The 18,071-nt window shown below is 46.9% G+C and overlaps 1 protein-coding gene across 2 annotated transcripts; it reads left to right on the plus strand.

Moving 5' to 3' along the window:
* Positions 1 to 1,352: 1,352 nt before the first annotated feature.
* LOC6503169 (box A-binding factor) lies at positions 1,353 to 17,865 on the plus strand. Of its 2 annotated transcripts, XM_044716675.1 has the most exons (3): positions 1,353 to 2,307; positions 2,563 to 7,132; positions 15,284 to 17,865. In XM_044716675.1, the coding sequence occupies exons 2-3, from the start codon at positions 2,791 to 2,793 to the stop codon at positions 15,337 to 15,339; spliced, it is 4,398 nt and encodes a 1,465-aa protein (XP_044572610.1). In that variant the 5' UTR covers positions 1,353 to 2,307; positions 2,563 to 2,790; the 3' UTR covers positions 15,340 to 17,865. The 2 variants fall into 2 exon arrangements, with proteins under 2 accessions (XP_044572610.1, XP_032311837.1); XM_032455946.2 differs by lacking the exon at positions 15,284 to 17,865 and having other exon boundaries at positions 2,563 to 8,895.
* The last annotated feature ends 206 nt before the right edge of the window (positions 17,866 to 18,071 follow it).

Raw genomic sequence — 18,071 nt, forward strand, 5'->3', positions numbered from 1 at the left:
CTAGGCTAGTAGTGCAAATCGGCTGTGGGCCGTTGAGTCAGCCCCCCCTGACTAAGCCAACTACTAATTGAGCTGCCCTGACTATCAGCCCTCACCGGCAACGGCAGCGGCAACGGCGCCGGTATGCAAAAATAACACAGTCAGTTGGTGGCAAGTTGCAACACAGCTGCCACTTTGGGGATTGTATTTGAAAGTTTTTGTATTCTTCTAGGAGCGTTCTTGTTAAGTGCTCGGGGCCTGAATCACTCTCGACTTGTATTCAGGCCCGAAATAGGGTTTCATTCAAGGTTTTCCCATCTTTAGACTCTAAAGTTTAGAGCTAAAAAATACTTGAAATCAAAAGACTCTTCTAATCTTAATTTCTAATTATTCTTTATTTGTTACTTAATTCTAAAATTTTAATAGTTTTAAAAACTAATGTTTCTTAGATTTTAAGTGGTAGTTTATATCTTAAAATTAAGGAATAGATCCTTTATAAAATTTGAACAAAAATTTTAAAGATTTTCTTCATTGTTAAAGTCATATTTTCCAAGGAATTTCGCATTGAAGATTTTTATTAAAAAATATTTTTATATTTTTGCCTAAACTCAAATATAATTACTAAAGTAGCAGAACTAATAATAAATCAATACAAGATTTTTAAAAATATTTATTACAATTATAATTAATCAGTATTGCTTACATTTTAAGTAATAATAAGTCCTATTTAAAGAAGTTCTAATAACTAGAACTTTTATAAAAATAAGATTCTTTTGCATAAACATTGTTTTCCATTAAATAAGTTTGTTTTTTTAAACAATCATAAAAAATTAACAGGAATAAATACAAAATCAAAGTCACGCAAATACAATGCAAAGGCATAGTCAAAGAAAAATCAAATGCAGCCGCAGAAGCGAGAGACAGAGACAGAGGCTGAAACGGCGTCAGCGGCAGCAGCAGCAGCAGCGGCAGCGGCACATAAGGTCGCTGTACATAGGACACACATACAAGGGACGCCGGCTGCGACGCAGAGCCGCTGCCGGCGCTGTGGGAGAGCGCAAGCAGAGAGCGGGGAGCGTTATGCAAACTAACAGCCAGTCCCGGCACATAACAGAACGATAACAGCAACCAAAGCCGGCAAAGACAGCACCCTTCTCGCTTGCACCTACGCTGAAAATCCACCCACAACACGTTATCGATAGCACTGGCACAGCCGATAAACAGTAATCGATCAAGCGAGCCGCACTGCGAGCTGCGAGAGAGGGCGACGCGACGCTGCCTACCGACGCAAGCCGCGCTCGTTGCCTCCCTTTCTCGCACTCGCGCTGCCTCTGCCGTCGTGCCGGCGGCGTTCTGCGCTCGGGTGCGAGTGTGTGTGTGCGTAAGGAAAAAGGTTCGTGATTCGTCTGCGGCAGAATCGGGCCGCTTCGGGGCATCGCCGAGCCGTCGACGGGCACGAGACGAAAGGTTTTCAGAAAGCCCAGCTTGGCACGTCGGTCATTTGTATTTGGAACGCCGTAGCAGAAAGAAGGACTCGGGCGAACAAGCGACGAAGCGTGCGAACGGAGTGGAGCGGCTATTTAGCTTTTAGCGCCCTTTTTTGTTTTATTTCCCCACACAAATCCAACGGCAACACGCATTTTGGCAAAACACACATTTCGGCTAAAAATCACAAAAAAAAAAAAATTAAACTAACTCTTTCGGACTAAACAAAAAAAAAAATCGAAAAACGACAAAGAAAAAGAAAAAGAGAATCAGAAACAAAGTTACAAAAGTTATGTTGTGTTCGTAAACAATTTTTTTCTGTTCGATCCACGGTTTAAAGATAGAAATAATAATAAAAACGATATAAGAAGTGATCTCGGAGTTCGGAGTGAGAAGCATTCATCATCATCATCGTCAACATCGGCTTCGGCATCGGCATCGACTTCGACTTCGACTTCGGCGTCAGCTTCATTATCGAGCACAGCACTCACCGGCGAAGCGGGCGAACAAAGGAGACGGAGAAAGAAGAGAGTCAGTCAGTCAGTCGCCCAGTCGCCGGCTCGCAAACAAAATTCAAAATTCAAAATTGCAAAGCACAGTGGGCCACATAGCGATCAGTAGTTTCCTTCAGTTTTCTTTTTTGGCACGTCTCTGTTTTTTTTTGTAAATTATTTTTTGTTGGACTCGTACGCCGATTTTTTGTGTTCCGGTGAAGCAGAAGAAGGAGCAGCAGAGGATCGAGAGGCGATCGACGCAGCAACGCAGCCACGCAGCCACGCAGCGACAAGGAGAGCAGAGCAGCGCAGTCCGGCGAAGAGCTGGCGAAAGCGAAGGCGCAGATAAGTAAGCAAACGAAGAACGAAAGCGAAACGGATCTCCTCGAGGATCTCTGAACAGTACATGTTTTTTTTTCGAGTGTGTCTCTGGCAGTGAGTGAGTGTCTTCCGAAAACAAAGAAAAGCCAAAACTATCTCCTTGCAACACGAACTAGAAGCAAGTGTGTCCGAGGTGTGCGAGTGTCCGAACTGCCTCCCTTGCCCCCGCAACTACTGACCACCACCCGATCTAATAAATGTAAACCGCTTTGCCTACTTGCAGTTCAAATACAAAAACAAACACAAAACCGAAACCAAAAAAAAAAAAAAAAAGATAGAAAAAAGTATCAACTGAAAAACCAAATCAAACACAACGACCGGCTGGAAGGCCGACGATCACGCAGGAGGAGGATGCGCCACTGATCCCGGAGAGCAATGAGAAGCAGCAGCGGCAGCAGCAGTAGCAGCAGAGACAGCAGCAGCACGGCAGCGGCCACTTATGTAGCGGTAAATGGCGAGCATGAAAACTGAAATGCCGCCACTGCACGCGGCAGAGGCGCTCGCCGCCGCCAGCAGTGACAGCGGCGGAGGAGGAGTAGGAGGAGCCGGAGGAGGCGGCGCAACGGGCGGCGGCGGCCCGGGCTCCGTTGTGGGCGGCAGTCCGCCCGCCACGCCCAACGCCACGATCAGCGCCGCGGCCGATTCCAGCGACAATCAGCCCGGCACGCCGCAGCCTCCGCAGCAACAGCAACAGACGCAGCAGCAACAGCAGCAGGCGCAGCAGCAGCAGCAACAAGCCCAGGGAATGGGCGCAGATCCCCAACAACAACAACAGGCCTCGGGCATCACCCACCAGCCCTACGCCACACACCACATGTACTCCTCCACGGCCGGACAGCAGCAGCAGCAGCAGGTGCAACAGCAACAGCAGCAGCAGCAGCAACTCTACGGCGGACTGTACGGCGGTGAGATGCAACACCAGCAACAAGGATACGCCAGCAGCTACATCAACAGCTACGAGCAGTTCTACCAGCAGCAGCAGCAGCAACAGCAGCAGGGCTCCGAGTACGCCTTCGGAGGCGTCGGCCTGGGCGGCGTGGCCGACTACGGCAAGAGCACGGCCGGAGTGCGCTACCACCCGTACCTGCAGACCCCGACATCGGGCCTAAGCGGCATGCCGGCGGCGGCCAGCGCCACGGCCGAGGACGCGGTGAGTGCGCCCAGCGCGGTCAGCACCACCACGGCGGCGATGAGCCCGCGGGTGGTGAGCAGCAGCAGTCCCACCTCGACCTCCTCTCACCTGCAGCTGGGCAGTGGCAGCGGCCAGACGCCCGGCTCCCCGGGTGGCGCCGGCGGCGGCGGATGCAAGTTGCAATGCAAGAAGTGCGGCATCCTGACCACCAACGAGTCCGAGCTGCAGGAGCACATTGCCAACGTCCACGGTGAGTCGCCGTACGGCAGCAGTGGCTACGCCAGCTCCCCGTACATCAAGGAGGAGATGCCCACTCCCCAGCCGCCGAACGGAGGCGCCTCCGCGGCCAATCCCGGCGAGCTGCTGGACCTCGACTCGCAGAAGATGGTCTACCACCAGCAACTGCTCCAGCAGCAGCAGCAGCAACAGCACGAGGCGATCACCGGCCTGCCGCTGGGCGCGCTCCCCGACCCGCTCCACTCGATGCAGTCCATGCAGCAGCGGGCGCTCCACAGCTGGGAGCAGCAGCAGCCGCAGCAGGCGGTGGAGGGCCTGCCGCCCTACATGCAGCAGGGCCTGGGCGTCGGCCTGGGCCTAGGCGTGGGCGTGGGTGTGGGCGTGGAGAAGTCGCCCTACTACTCGCCGAAGCAGTCGCCCTACCACCAGACGGCCATCAAGCAGGAGTACGGCGCCCACGCCATGATCAAGTCCGAGTATCCGGACTCGCAGCACTACGTGGACAAGTCCTTCGACCCGACGGCGGCCGGAGGCGGGGCCGGCGAGCTGTGCGGCAGTGTGGCCACCAGCCCGGCGGAGTTCCCCAGCACCACCACGGGCGGGCCGGGCCAGGAGAGCGGCACGGGCGCCGGGCCACCGGGGGGTGGATACCGCGGCTTCGAGCCTCCCAGCTCCAGCTCGGTGCTGCCGGCCAACAGCCTGACCGCCAAGGCGGCCACCTGGAAGTCGAACGAGGCGCGCCGCCCCAAGACCTACAACTGCACGGCCTGCAACAAGTGGTTCACCAGCTCGGGCCACCTCAAGCGCCACTACAACACGACGCTGCACAAGAACGCGGTGAAGTCGAGCGGCCAGCCGGACCCGGCCACGCTGCCGATATCGGCGCACCACCACCCCTCGCGGGATCCGGTGACGAAGCCGAGTCGACGCGGCACAGCTGCAGCAGCTGCGGCCGCTGCTGCCGCCGCCGCTGCGGCCGCCTCGGGCGGGAATCAGCAGCAACAGGTGCCGCCGCCACCACCGCCGGCGAACGTACCGCCACCGGAGCCGCCCAGAAGTCCACCCGACTATGGAGGAGGAGGAGGAGGCGGGGTGGGAGCTGCGGGCGGCGCTGCCATGTCCCAGTACTCGGCCTCGCCCTCGCCCACCACCCAGCAACAGCAGCAGCACCACCTCCACCACTCGAACGGCTATGCCAACGGCAACGGCGCCGCCAACGGGTACGGCGGCTACATGCAGCAACAAGTGCAATCAACGACAAACGCTTCACCACAGCACGCTTCCACCAACCAGCAGTTGCAGATGCAGCAGCAGCATCATCTTCATAACAACAACAACAACTCCGTTTTGAACGGTCACCCAAACGGGCTAGCAGGTCCCTCCGCCCCACACAACAACAACAACAACAACACCACCCAAATGCCGTCCTCCCAAATGAGGGGCCTGCTGAACGAAACAACAACCACTCCGCCAATAATAACAACAACAATCCAAGCACCACAAACAGCAACACCACCACCCCAACCACCAACAACAACAACAACAACAGTAATGGCGGCAGCTATAAAGAGCGAGCTAATGGAGGACAGCAACCACACTCACACTCACACCCACATGCACTCCCTCACCCACACCCACACCCACATGGCCACCCACACGCACAGTCGCAGCAGCAACAGCTCAATGGCCACGGAGGAGGCGGAGGAGGAGCAGGAGCTGGCGGATCCGGAGGAAGATCACCTGCAGCATCAGCAGCAGGCAGCGGCGGCAGTGGCGGCGGCGGAGCAGCAGGCATATCTGCTGGCGGCGCGGCAATACCACAGCAGCACCCCCATCAACAGCACCAGCAACATCAACAGCAACAGCAGCAGCAGCAACAGCAACAGCAACAGCTGCAACACCAATCCCAGCACGCCCAGCAGCAGCAGCAACTCGCCCCTTACTATCTACCAACAGGAGCCGCAGGTAACGGATTTCTCGCGCACCACCCCGCCGCCGCAGCTGCTGCCGCCTATGGGAATGCTGCCGCATATGGCAATGGACTACAACATGCTGGCTTTGGATATGCCCATGCCCATGCACACGCTCATGCCGCCCAGCATGCCCAGTATGCTGCAGTGCAGCAGCACCAGCACCACGCCGCTAGCTACTACCACCACCACCAGTATGCAGGACACTATGCAGCCGCTGCAGCCAGCGCAGCTGGTGTCCCACTACCACCAGGCGGTGCTCCCGCTCCCGCTCCCGCTCCCCCCTCATCATCAACGCCAACCGGAGCAGCATCAGGAGGAGCATCATCAGCAGCAGCAGCATCGGGAGCTTCTCCAACTGGATCAGCAGCAGCAGCAGGCGCTAATCCTGGCGCAGGGGGACAATATGCCGCACAGCAGCAGTTCACCCACCAGCAGCTCCCCACCGCCGCTGCAGCAGCCGCCGCCGCCCACCATGGGCATGCCCATGCCGCAGCAGCCGCTCACCACCACCACCACAGCGCCGCAGCTGCTGCCGCTGCCGCTGCAGCCGCCGCCGCCGCACATCACCAGCACCATGCCCATGCCGCCCACCATGCACATGCCCATCATGCCGCCGCCGCCGCCATGCTACCAACAGCTGCAGCCGCTGGATCCCACAATGAGCTATCACACTATTATTGGTAGTGGGGCCACCACCTCGACCACCGAGGCCACCTCGGCCGACGGCGGAGCAGGAGCAGGAGCAGGAGCGACTGGGTATCCGGGCAACCATCACCAGATCACCACCAGCGACGGCCAGATCCTGCAGCTGATGCCCGCCTCCCTCTTCTCCCCGTACGCCCCACTGTCGCCGTACTCGGTGGCCGCCCAGCGGTCCCCGCAGGAGGGCGACCTGCCCCCGATGCACACCCTCACCACGGCGCTGCACGCCCACCAGCAGGCCCAGCAGGAGGCCCAGACCCCGACGCTCACCGTGCTGGCCACGCCCTACTCGCCCACGGTGAGCAGCTCGCGGGCCACCCCCGCCCTGGAGCTGGAGCACGGCCTGGCCACGTTGATACACCACCAGCAGATGGATCCCCATCTGGATCCGTACCAGCTCCAGCACCAGCACCAGCAGCTGGAGCAGATGCAGCATCTGGATCAGCATCCGCAGCACCTGGAACAGCAGCATCTGGAGCAGCAGCAACTTGAGCATCAGCAGCAACTGGACCAACACCACCAGCAGCAGCAGCAGCAACATCAGATCCTGTCCCAGCCGCCGGCGAAGAAGCGACGCAGTGGCGCCACACCATCGACAACGACCACCAAGCGTCGGCGCAACAGCAGCGTGGGCTCCACCTCGCCGCACTCGACCACGCTGCCGTCGGGCAGGATCAAGTGTCTGGAGTGCGACAAGGAGTTCACCAAGAACTGCTACCTCACGCAGCACAACAAGAGCTTCCACTCCGGTGAGTACCCGTTCCGGTGCCAGAAGTGCGGCAAGCGCTTCCAGAGCGAAGACGTCTACACGACGCACCTGGGGCGCCACCGCACCCAGGACAAGCCGCACAAGTGCGACCAGTGCCCCAAGCAGTTCCACCACAAAACCGACCTGCGCCGGCACGTCGAGGCCATCCACACGGGCCTCAAGCAGCACATGTGCGACATCTGCGAGAAGGGCTTCTGCCGCAAGGACCACCTGCGCAAGCACCTCGAGACGCACAACCGTCCTCGGGTGGTGGGCAAGAAGTCGGCGGCCGCAGCAGCCGCAGCCGCAGCAGCAGCAGCAGCGGCGGCGGCGGCAGCAGCAGCAGCCACCACAGCCACTTCGGCAGCTACGGCTGCTGGTGCTGGCGGTGTCACCTCGACGGTGACGGGAGCAGCTCCCGGCACCATCAAGGCGGCATTCGCCCGCGCCCTGACCGCCACCTCGGCGGCTGCCTCGCCCACTTCGGTCCTGACCTCCGCGTCCCATCCCCGCCAGAGTCTGAAGCGGCCCATCGACGATGTGGCCGCCGACGACGACAGCCTGCTGGAGGACGAGGAGGACGCGATGGAAATGAAGATGATTGAGGAGGAGGAGGAGTTGGAGGAGGAGTTGGAGGACGAGGAGTTGGACGAGGATCTGATGATCAAGCAGGAGTTTGTCGAGGAGGAGTTCCAGACCATAGAGATGTACTAGGGGCGGGTGTCCTAGGTCCGGGTGTTGAAATGCTTCCTGGCTTTTCGAGCCAAGGGAGGAGCCTCGAGCCTCCCTCAGTTGCCGAACTGAGTCCTGCTGGCGCTGCCGGGCGGGAGGAGCGGCGGCGCAGTGCGAGCGGCACTGCAGTTGGTTGTCCTTGCGGAGCTCCGTCTGGCACTTAATCACCTTAACGACCGTTATACATTACTTTTGACTTTTGATTGAGGAGCGAATTAAGAAAACACGCTTTGTTGCTCGGCAGGCAACAACTCGCTGTTTTTTTTTCGCAAATCCCACTTTTTTTTCCCAACTTGATTGCCAAAAAAAAAAGAAAGCAAAAGCCGCAGCATTTCGATCACTCGGACGGGCACTCCTTCGGGCCAGACCCCCACCCGCACCCCCACCTGCACCCGCACCAGAGTTGCCATAAGCCGGGGGAGGGGGAGAAGTCCCAATTCCTAATTGTTGTAGCCGCCAATTGTTTAATTTTATTCTGTATGTTAGCAGTTGTATTATTATTTTGTAATGTAACCATAGCTTAGTCCTAATGTGTAACACCTCCAAGTATACCTCAGGAACGCAAGAAACGCTTCAGGGCGAGCACGTCATATTCCACTCTATATATTATATATTATATATTATATATACACACGACTAGCCTTATGATTATGATTATGATTTTTTTTTATTCACTCGTTTAGTTATTATGTAATTTGTACCGCCATGCCATATACACGATATGTAAACTAAACCAGCAACTAAATGCCAATCGATATATATATATATATTCGGATATATATACCCGTCTAGTTAGCCTTAAAAACGCCAAATTGTCTGAGCAGACAGAGATGCAGATGCGAGAAACTTCAAAACAAAAACCGAAATCAGGGATATTATTATGATTTTAAGATTTTAAGGATAATAACGGATAAAGGATAACGGATAACAGACCCCCATGCACGAACCACCCCTATATACATACCATGATATATGTTAAGTTTAGTCGCCCCTAACTTATATGTTCCACTCGAATAAATCCAACTGTAATTATTTAATCTTCCAATTAATCGCCCAATCCCACCACCACCCCCACTTGTTTGTAATTATTATTTTTTTTTTTCTTACTCTTAATTGTTAACCAATTTAATGCTTGAACTCGGCACGCCTTCTAAGTATTTTTTTTAAACCAGACAAATATTAAATGCGAAATGCGAAATGCTCCAAAAAAAAAAACCAACAAAAAAGAAATTACATAAAAAAAATTGAAAATTAAATTGAAAAAGTTTGTTTTTATTTATTTGATTTTATTTTTTCAGCATCTTGTTTTCAGACTTTTTTCGTTTATTTATTTTTTCAGGAAGAACTCCAAGCATGTGTCATAAAGTTTCAAATAAATGTTTTTGCTTCTTCGTGTTTATTTTTTTCCTTAATTATTTTTGTAGAATTTGATTGTTGTTGCTGCTAGTTCCTAAGAAACTACGTGCGTGTCTTTAATATTTCCTTTTCTCCGCTCGTTTATCCCTTTTCTTTCTTGTTGCTCCCTCTCTTTGGGCGGAATTCTCCGCGAGATAGAGATTTCTGTTTCTGTTTTCGTTTTCGAGGCTTTGGACATTTTTGCGACGAGGCAGGAGGAGAGTGGGGAGAGACAAGCAAGCGACATGTGTAGATACAAAAGATATGGAGGACATCTTAAGCCTGAAAGGGATCTGCGCAGGATAAAGGATCCTTTGTGCCACTCTCGACCATTTGTTCAGATATCCTTGAGCCAGAGGCTAGGCTAGGGAACTTTTCTCTCAAAAAGGACTAAACTAAAGCATCACACTCCCTGCTAGACTGTGTCATCATGAAGACGTCTCCTGCTGTCCCTGTATCTGTATCTGTATCTGTATCTGTATCTGCATTTGTATCTGTATCTATGTACCTCGGGCCTCTACGGCGCGCGATTCTTTCGGCTGCCGTGCGTTTTTCTTGGAGTTCTTGTGTTCTTTCTGGTGTTTGTCGAACATAAAAACTGGTTTCCTGTACATATGCTCATCCAGCAACAAACCATCTGTAATTTTAATTTTTCGGCAAGATGTTGCCCTCCCGTCTCTCTTTCTATCCCTCTTTCGCCGCTTCTATCTTGGCTTTATTTCGTTTTCGTTTCTTGTACATTTATGTTTTTCTTTTTTTTTTTCCCCCCCAGTCTTTCGGCTGAGATTTTGATCGTTTGTCCAGGTAGAAATTGTCTACCTCAATTTCGTGGATGTGTGCGAGTGCGAGTGTGTGTATCTTGTAGATACAGATACCAAGGAAAGACAGTAGGGGTCGATCAGTCCGTCCCGCTCTCGAAATCCTTGAAATGTGTTCTTTATGTTCTGATCTCTTTCCTCTTTGCTTCTTTATTCATTTCTGTTCTCTCGCCCGATTCTTCCTTCCACATACCACGTACATATGTGGATGTATATACAGCGTTAGCTCTTACCATGATTCATAGTTGCACACACAGATACAGATACAAAGATACACCCATATATGTACCTCAAGATACTCGAGAACAAAAGGGAAAAAATCTTCCTGCCACAAAATAATAAATAAAGTAAAATAAAATAAAATAATAATATCGTAGACTGAAGAACTTCTCCGCACAATACACAATAGCTTTGCCTTGTCAGGCTTTGTGTCTTTCTTTGAAAAGAAGATAGAGACAGGGATAGGCATAGAGAAAGAGAGAGAGAGAGAGAGACGGCAGAAGAACAAGGAGATAGGAAACAGCAGATGGAACAAAAGAAAGTATATAGAGGATCACAACATCCCAAAAACAAAGCAACATCCAATTCTTGGCTGATCGATGTGCAAATTTGGCAGTCTTCTTCCCAAATCTCAAAGAGCCACCCCCGCTAGCCCCGCTCTACCCTCCGCCCCTGCCACTCTTCAAAAAGATCTGGAACATGTGTGATTTGCTCACTTCCTCGATTCTTTGTTGTTTGCTGGTATTTGCTTTCCGTTCGAGACTCTGCTCCTTCTGCATAACTGTTCATTTTTTTTTTAAATTTTTTCTCGTATTATTTATTTGAGATTCTCAGGCTTTTCACCAAAACATCCCCTGAGATATTCGGCAAAAAATGGAGAAATTATGGGATTCTGAGGCTCTATTCTTTCGGGTCTGCATTCCCTGAGAGTTTTCCTTTCTGGGGTTTGCAATCACTTCTGACAAGGACATATGGTTGGGCAATTTATGACAACAAACGGGACGAGGCTTGATTCAATTATTGCAGGGTTATCTATTTTACAACTTTCCTATTTTTTCCTATTTTTTGTTCAAAATCAAGACAATAATTTATGAGAAAAATGGCCTAAACAAAATAGATACTTGTGTACTATAATTTCTATATTTTGAGGAAATTGTGTTACTTTTCCACCAAGTAACTCCCATAGAAAAAGGCTTAAAAACTTATAAATTATATTATTTTTGGTAAAATGATTAAAATTAATATTAGGTTTCAATATGCTTTTTTTTGTTCCTCTTAGTAATTGTTACATAATAACGTTTATAGGCAAGAAAAGGCTTTGTGATTATAGAACATTATTGAGTTCTAGCCCCTGAGACCTTGGAGTAGATGTCAAAAAAATAGATTAGAAAGCAGAAATGTATGTAAAATTTTTATGCATATATATAAATGAGTAAAAGAAATCCTTTTGCCCCATTTCATGGCACTTTTGTCGGGTCCTGGCCTGGCCTGAAAAAGGTTAAATTAGAGCTGTCATCCAAATTGACATCCAACACAGGAACTCAATCAAATTAGGTCGAGGGAGGGAGGCCGTAAAAAATGGAAATTATCAAAACCCTTGATGAAATGACATTCCCCCCACCCTCTTTTCCAGAACTGTAAAATTTTCCCTGATTCTTGTTTTCTTATTTTTTTTTTGGTTGTTGTTTTTCTTTTTTTTTTTAATCATTTGACTTTCGGTTCGAGAATAAGAAAATTTCTTTCCCATTACTTTCCCAGAGCGCAGTGCTCTTCTTCTTTTTTAATTACCAAACATCTGACAGCGTCCTGAAATGCTTATTGTGTTGTCCACACACACACACACGACGCACACTCGCATGCTTGTTACTGGCATCTTGGCTGTTGCTAACCTCTTCTGGCTCACTAATAGCTAGGAAAAAAAACACGTTAAATAAAAACCTACCCCCGGAGTTATGGCGTTAGATATTTGATTTCCAAAATTCAATGCCAAACGGCAACAACAACAACAACAACAATAACAGGCACAACAAGTTGTGTAGAGGCAAGATGACAGGATAGCATGGCGGTCGCATCATCATTATCGTCCCGCTCATTATTGTCTTGAGCATCTGCCGCTGCCGCTGCCGCTGCCGCCGACGCTGCTGGCCAAGACTCTCAGTCCATCCGTCCGTCTGCTTAGTTGGTCTAGAACCAAAATTACGCCGCTTGGAAAATGGCCAGATACAGATAGAAACCCAAAGATACATACAGGAAGGCTGGATCTATGCACAATCGCCAAACGAACAGCCAAGATGATCTCATCCTTGAACCTACAAGTTATGCATCTAGAGTTGTGGGTTAAGAGGAATGTTAGAAATTTAATACTTTCTTATACAATTGAGGTTTTAAATATTTTTCTATTATTTATTAGCAATTTCTGCTTAATTTTGATTAGTTTTTTAGTTCAATATTTATAAAGTTTGATAATATATTGATGATGTACGTACGATGATATATAACAAGATCTTAGTATCTACTAGAACCTTATATTATGAAAATATGTTATTTGATTTTTTTTTTTATTAATTAATATTTTACAATTGTTATTAATTTTAAAACAAAATAAATACACCTTTTTCCTTTAAAAATGTTTAAATTTTTTTGTTTTTTTCTAAGCTATCTTTATTTTTAGAAGAAACAAATGGTTTTTTTTTATTTTTATTAATTGTTCTTAATAATATTTATTAATTTTTTCTAATTTGTTTATGTATATTTTTGAAGTGATAGTTTAACGAAAAGTTCTTGTCTCTCTAGAAAATAGTTCTAAATTGCTGCATTATTCAATTTCTTTACTTTTAAATTTTAAAAATGTGTACCTAAATTTAAATATAATGTTATCCTGCGTTAGCTACCAATAATTCTACCCCAAAAACCCCACATTTTAATCCCTAACTGTTTACTGTCCGGTTGCAAAGTTTTATTGTTGAGCGCAAATCAAAAGACTTAGGCAACGAACTTTATGGCTCTCCTTCGAAATTCCAAAAAAAAAACAAACTCGAGATTCTCCTCCAGCAGAAAAAAATGGAAAAAGGAGAAAAGGTGTCCGGACTCGGAGGCATTATAAAATGATATATGCGGCAGGGGGCGGGGTCGGGTGGGCGGGGCGGGCGAGGCAACAGCAACAGCGAAACGTCGTCAAATGGCGCACAGCTGCGTCAACAACAACAATAACAACAACAACAGCGGTAACATGGCCAAAAAAAAAAATACTGAAAATTGTTGCTACATTTTGAAGCTTCACTTCATGTGTGTGTCCTAATTCCAATTCAACAGAAATTTTTGTCTCACAATCAGTTAAAAAAAGGCAACAAAAACGACAACTGAAAAACGACAGACAAATATAAAGTAAAACAAAATAAATCTTTTTGAGACCCGCGAACGAGTTTCGAGCCACAAACATAGCAACAACAAGACCAAAGTTTAGGCAAAACTTTTTTTCCTTTTTTATTTTAGAGTCTGTTTTTTTTTTTTTTAGCTCTGGCTTATTGTTGCTGTCGGCGCTTTATCCGATTTTGTGCGCTGCTCGCTTGTTGACTGTTGCTGGTTCTCCGCTCTTTTCGTATTTTTTATGACGAGTTTCCGCTAATTGCTGATGCGCTGCAGATTAACTAAGGCCCACAGCCAGCAACAACAACAAATCTGGCAAGATGGATGACCGCAGGATGGCCTCTGGTCCGGTCGGGGGGGAGGAGGGCCGGCCGGTCTGTGTGTGCCACTCCGTTGCATGACTCCAAACGTAACAGGGCCACTAACAACGACCAGCAATCAAATTAGAAAACTAGATTCGCTTTAATTATAAGATCTCAGTGCTAATGCCAGGGGGGGTGGCAGTGGGAATGGGAGGGGGCGTGGCCCGCCGTCTATAGTATGTATTGGGGCCAGCCAAGTTCTATTCCCGAAATTTCACACGCCCGTCCCAGACCCAAGCGGCTTTGGCTTTCGGGCTGAACTTTCGACTCGACTCGACTCGACTCGACTCGAGAGACCTGAAAGGATATATGGTATTAAGATTGTGCCACCGATCGGCATCTATTTTATGGGCGGCTTCTTCTTATATCTTTTATCCTGTTTATCTATTTTGTTGAATTGTTTCTTTGGTTTTTTTTTTGATTTTCATAAATATTAAATGCACAGTTAAAAATTAGGAGTAGGATATATAGGAAAACAAAGAACTAAATAGAAAATAAGAAATTTAGGAAACGTCTAATGTTTTCATTTATTTTTCTGACATAAAGAATTACACTTCAAAAGTAACTATAATATATTTTTGGGTTATTTTTTTTAATAGAATCGGAAATTAGATTAGAAATTTAATTACAATACAAATTTTGAATAGAATTTATAATTAGTTATTATAAAATTTCTTAAGTAGAGCTATGTATATTTAAATTTATTTTTATCTTTTAGTTTTCTCTGTTGATATTGCTTATTTATTTTTGAAACATTTTCTCACAGTGTGGGGCCTAAGCCTTACGGCTCTTCGGGCTAAATCTTCGGGCGAAGAAGAAGACCAAGCCGAGCCGAAATTAGAAGATGAAAACAATAAAGGCGTTCCCCTTGTTTCTTTTTTCGTTGTTGCTGCTGTTGTTGCTGTGGATTGTGGGCCACAGCCGAAAAAAACCGAAGAAAACATATAGCTACAAAAACAAAAAACACAAAAATTGAAAAACAAAAAAAAAAAAACCAAGAGAGAAAAAGAAGAAGAATCAAACGAATTATAAGAATTACGCTGAAACCGAAGAGGGAGGGGCCCCAGGTGGGAGGGGTGGATGGGCAAGGAAGAGGGGACATCTAAGATATCAGATTATAGAGCGGTATGGCTTAAGCCCGGGCTAATAATTCCACTGGGAGTTAGAGAGAGAGGGGTGGGGGTGTGGTGTGTGGTGTGCGAGCGAGACCGCTGTGGGACCGGCCATATAGGCATAATGAGTTATAATTGGATTAGAGATTTATTGGATTTGATGTCGGGCTTGATTTCTTTATATCAGAGCCTTACATGAACTGAGATCGGGGGGAAAAAAACTGAACCTGAACAGCTGCAATCAGCTGAAAACATTGCAGATACAGATACAGATACACTAAGAGCGACAGATACAGATGCCCTGTCAGTGACTAATTGGCTCCTAAGCACTTTTTCACAAGCACCTTTTTGTTTCTTTCCATTGCAGTGTCGTATCGGAGCCGGCAGCCCAGATCCTTCGCCCAGAGACGCATCAAAATTTAAGCAAATTGAGTTTCGGACAAGCCCCAAGGACTCTGGGGATCATTTTTGGGTAAAGTCATAAACAGCCCTTGCTGGCATAGAGAGTCTAGCTGAGGCAATCGGTGCATGAATACTCTTTTCGAAAACCAAGCCCCAACAGCAGTGGGCTCAAAATTTAGTCTTACCTTTTTGTTCAGCCGCATTGCCGAGGCAGAAATAAGCTACGATTGGATAAGTTTGCTCTAAAATAAATAAATTATATGAAAGTCCATACCGCAAAAAACCACAAGGCAATAGTTGGGTATTATGAGGAAGTCTCCAGCAGAGCAAGGACGAAACCGAAAGAATTGTCTCCTATATCAACATTGTGCATATCATTTATTGGACAAACGACAAAGAAACTAAACAAAAACAAAACAAAAACAAAAACAATAATTAAACTTAAATAGCAAAAGATTTAAATTTTAAAACGAGGCAATATATATACTTTTAGTTGAAATTAAAACTGTTGGAATTGCAGTGCAATATAAAGTGTTTATTTTTTTTTTTAGAAATAAAAGGATATACCTCGGCAGGGAATCAGCTCAGAACGTAATAGAAATCTACCTCGTTAGCAGTAAAGAGTGGAACTTTCAGAATACCTTTTAGTTCGATTCAGATTCTTCCAGAAAGCAAAGAAACAAAGCAAAGAAAATGTCAACTAATTATACGTAAAACTAAAACAAATAACTTTAAATACAATTGTTTATATGCTCTATATATACAAGCTATACATATATACACGAAGGATACTTTTAGGCTAAGAGGACTCTGGTGGTGAAGCCACCGCCACCACCACGCCCCTGCGCCGCGGCCGCCCATCCCCCTGGTTTTTATCCACGAGTTGCGCGACCTTGTCATCAGTTTAAATTTGAATCTTTACAGTTTGGCCAGCTACCGAGAATTTGTTGCTCAAATGACAATGCAACCCACCCCCCTGATCGAGGGGGGCGGCGGCCGCCGGTGCCAGGGCCAGGGCCAGGGGCGGCGACCACACTTTTCTTTGGGGGGCTAACCTCTAACCCCTGCCCCCCCAAGGAAACAAAAAAGAAACCCATCTCAACAACGAACAAATGCATTGAGAAATGAAAGTTACAGATACAGAGGAAAACGAAACAAGCGGTTACGAAACAAGTGATTTCGATAGCCTGGCAGAAGGACTAGTATTTTCTATTCCGATTTATTTTTGAATTTTATTAAAATTTATTTTATGAAAAGAACTATTAACCTCTCACCTTTGCTCGGCTATCAAACGGTTTCTGTTTCTTTCCGATCCTCGATCTATGTACTTCTGTTTTGTGTTCAGATCGTTTACCTAAATATAGTAATTTTTTTGATAACATTAACCTAGAACAGAAGATCATTTAAGCAATATATAATGCAGGAAGCCACTTGGTTCGGTCTTGAAATTGAAAAAAAAAAAAATTTTAAAAACAAAAATGAAGCACAAGAAACCCTAAAACATATTTGAATTATGTAGCAACTACATGTTAAATTTTAGCAATTAATTATTAAATAAAAGTAAAAGGGGATCAGAAGCCCATACATACCTATATACGAGCATGGAGAAGATCGGGTGTGTGCCACATGCCACATGCCACATGCCACATAAAACATCCAAATAAAAATCACACAAAAATGTATATTTAATGGAAAATTTTTGAAAGCACCAAGTGAAGAGAAAGCCCAAGAAACCGCCAAAGAGTTTATATAGAAAAGTTGAACAATCGCCAAAATGCATAAATCTTAAATGTATGTAGTAGAACTTAAAAACTAAAAACTTAAAAAGAAAACTAAACTAAAATCGAACAAAAAACTAAATCGCTAACTTAAACAAACAATAATGCAACAGGAACCGTGTACCTCTCTGTCTTCAACAACCACTGGCACCAAAATCGAATATCACACAAGAATATTTAATGAAAATGTTTTAATCCAATTAATTAATTGTGTATTGTGTATGTCTGAGTGTGCGTGCATGTGTATTTGTACATTTTTACAAACTCATAGCCACTACAGCCAGCTGGGCCACGAAACTAACAGAAAGACAGAATCCTCACTCGTATCAGGAATTTTAACAAGAGATTTTATATTTAGACGATGTTGCCGCAAGAGTATTTAAAGTGGAAATTAAACGTTAGCTCAGTGTTCGGGCCAAGTACTACCCATAGTATCCAAAATCTTAGTGTTAAACCCCCATGTCGATGGAGTCGAAAAGTCGAAAATCGGAAGCCAAAATTGTAATCCGAATAAAATGAATTTATGCATTTCTAGCAGAGAGAAAGCCAGTTGTTTCTCCCACTCTATGTGTGTATCTCAATATATATATAATTCTACATATGCACATGTGTGTACATACATATAACGAAGGGGGTTCGGTTCTCCCACCACCCCCCACAAGCAAGCACCTCAAGCAAGAACCCCCGGCCCCCGAAAAGGGCGAAAATTTGACACACGACAGAGAAAATGGAATTTTTTTTTGAACCGAAATAAAGAATGTAAACTACAGTCTTTTGTTATTTTATTGGTAGGGTTTGGCTTGTGGGATCCAAGGGGATCTGTGTAGTCCGGGGGGCTGGTCCTCGATAGTCCTCGCTAGCGCCATCATGCTCCAGCATAATTACACGTAATGATGATGATAATGCTGAACTTGAAACTTGATTTTCACGCACACCAACACTTTCCACCGACACGCACGCCAGTGTTGAAGTGCA

This window comes from Drosophila ananassae, chromosome XL (genome assembly GCF_017639315.1).
Source record: "Drosophila ananassae strain 14024-0371.13 chromosome XL, ASM1763931v2, whole genome shotgun sequence".
NCBI lineage: Eukaryota > Metazoa > Arthropoda > Insecta > Diptera > Drosophilidae > Drosophila > Drosophila ananassae.

Excerpts from the sequence above, each read along its gene's own strand:
- LOC6503169 (XM_032455946.2), top strand. The coding sequence starts at position 2,791 with ATGGCGAGCATGAAAACTGAAATGCCGCCACTGCACGCGGCAGAGGCG.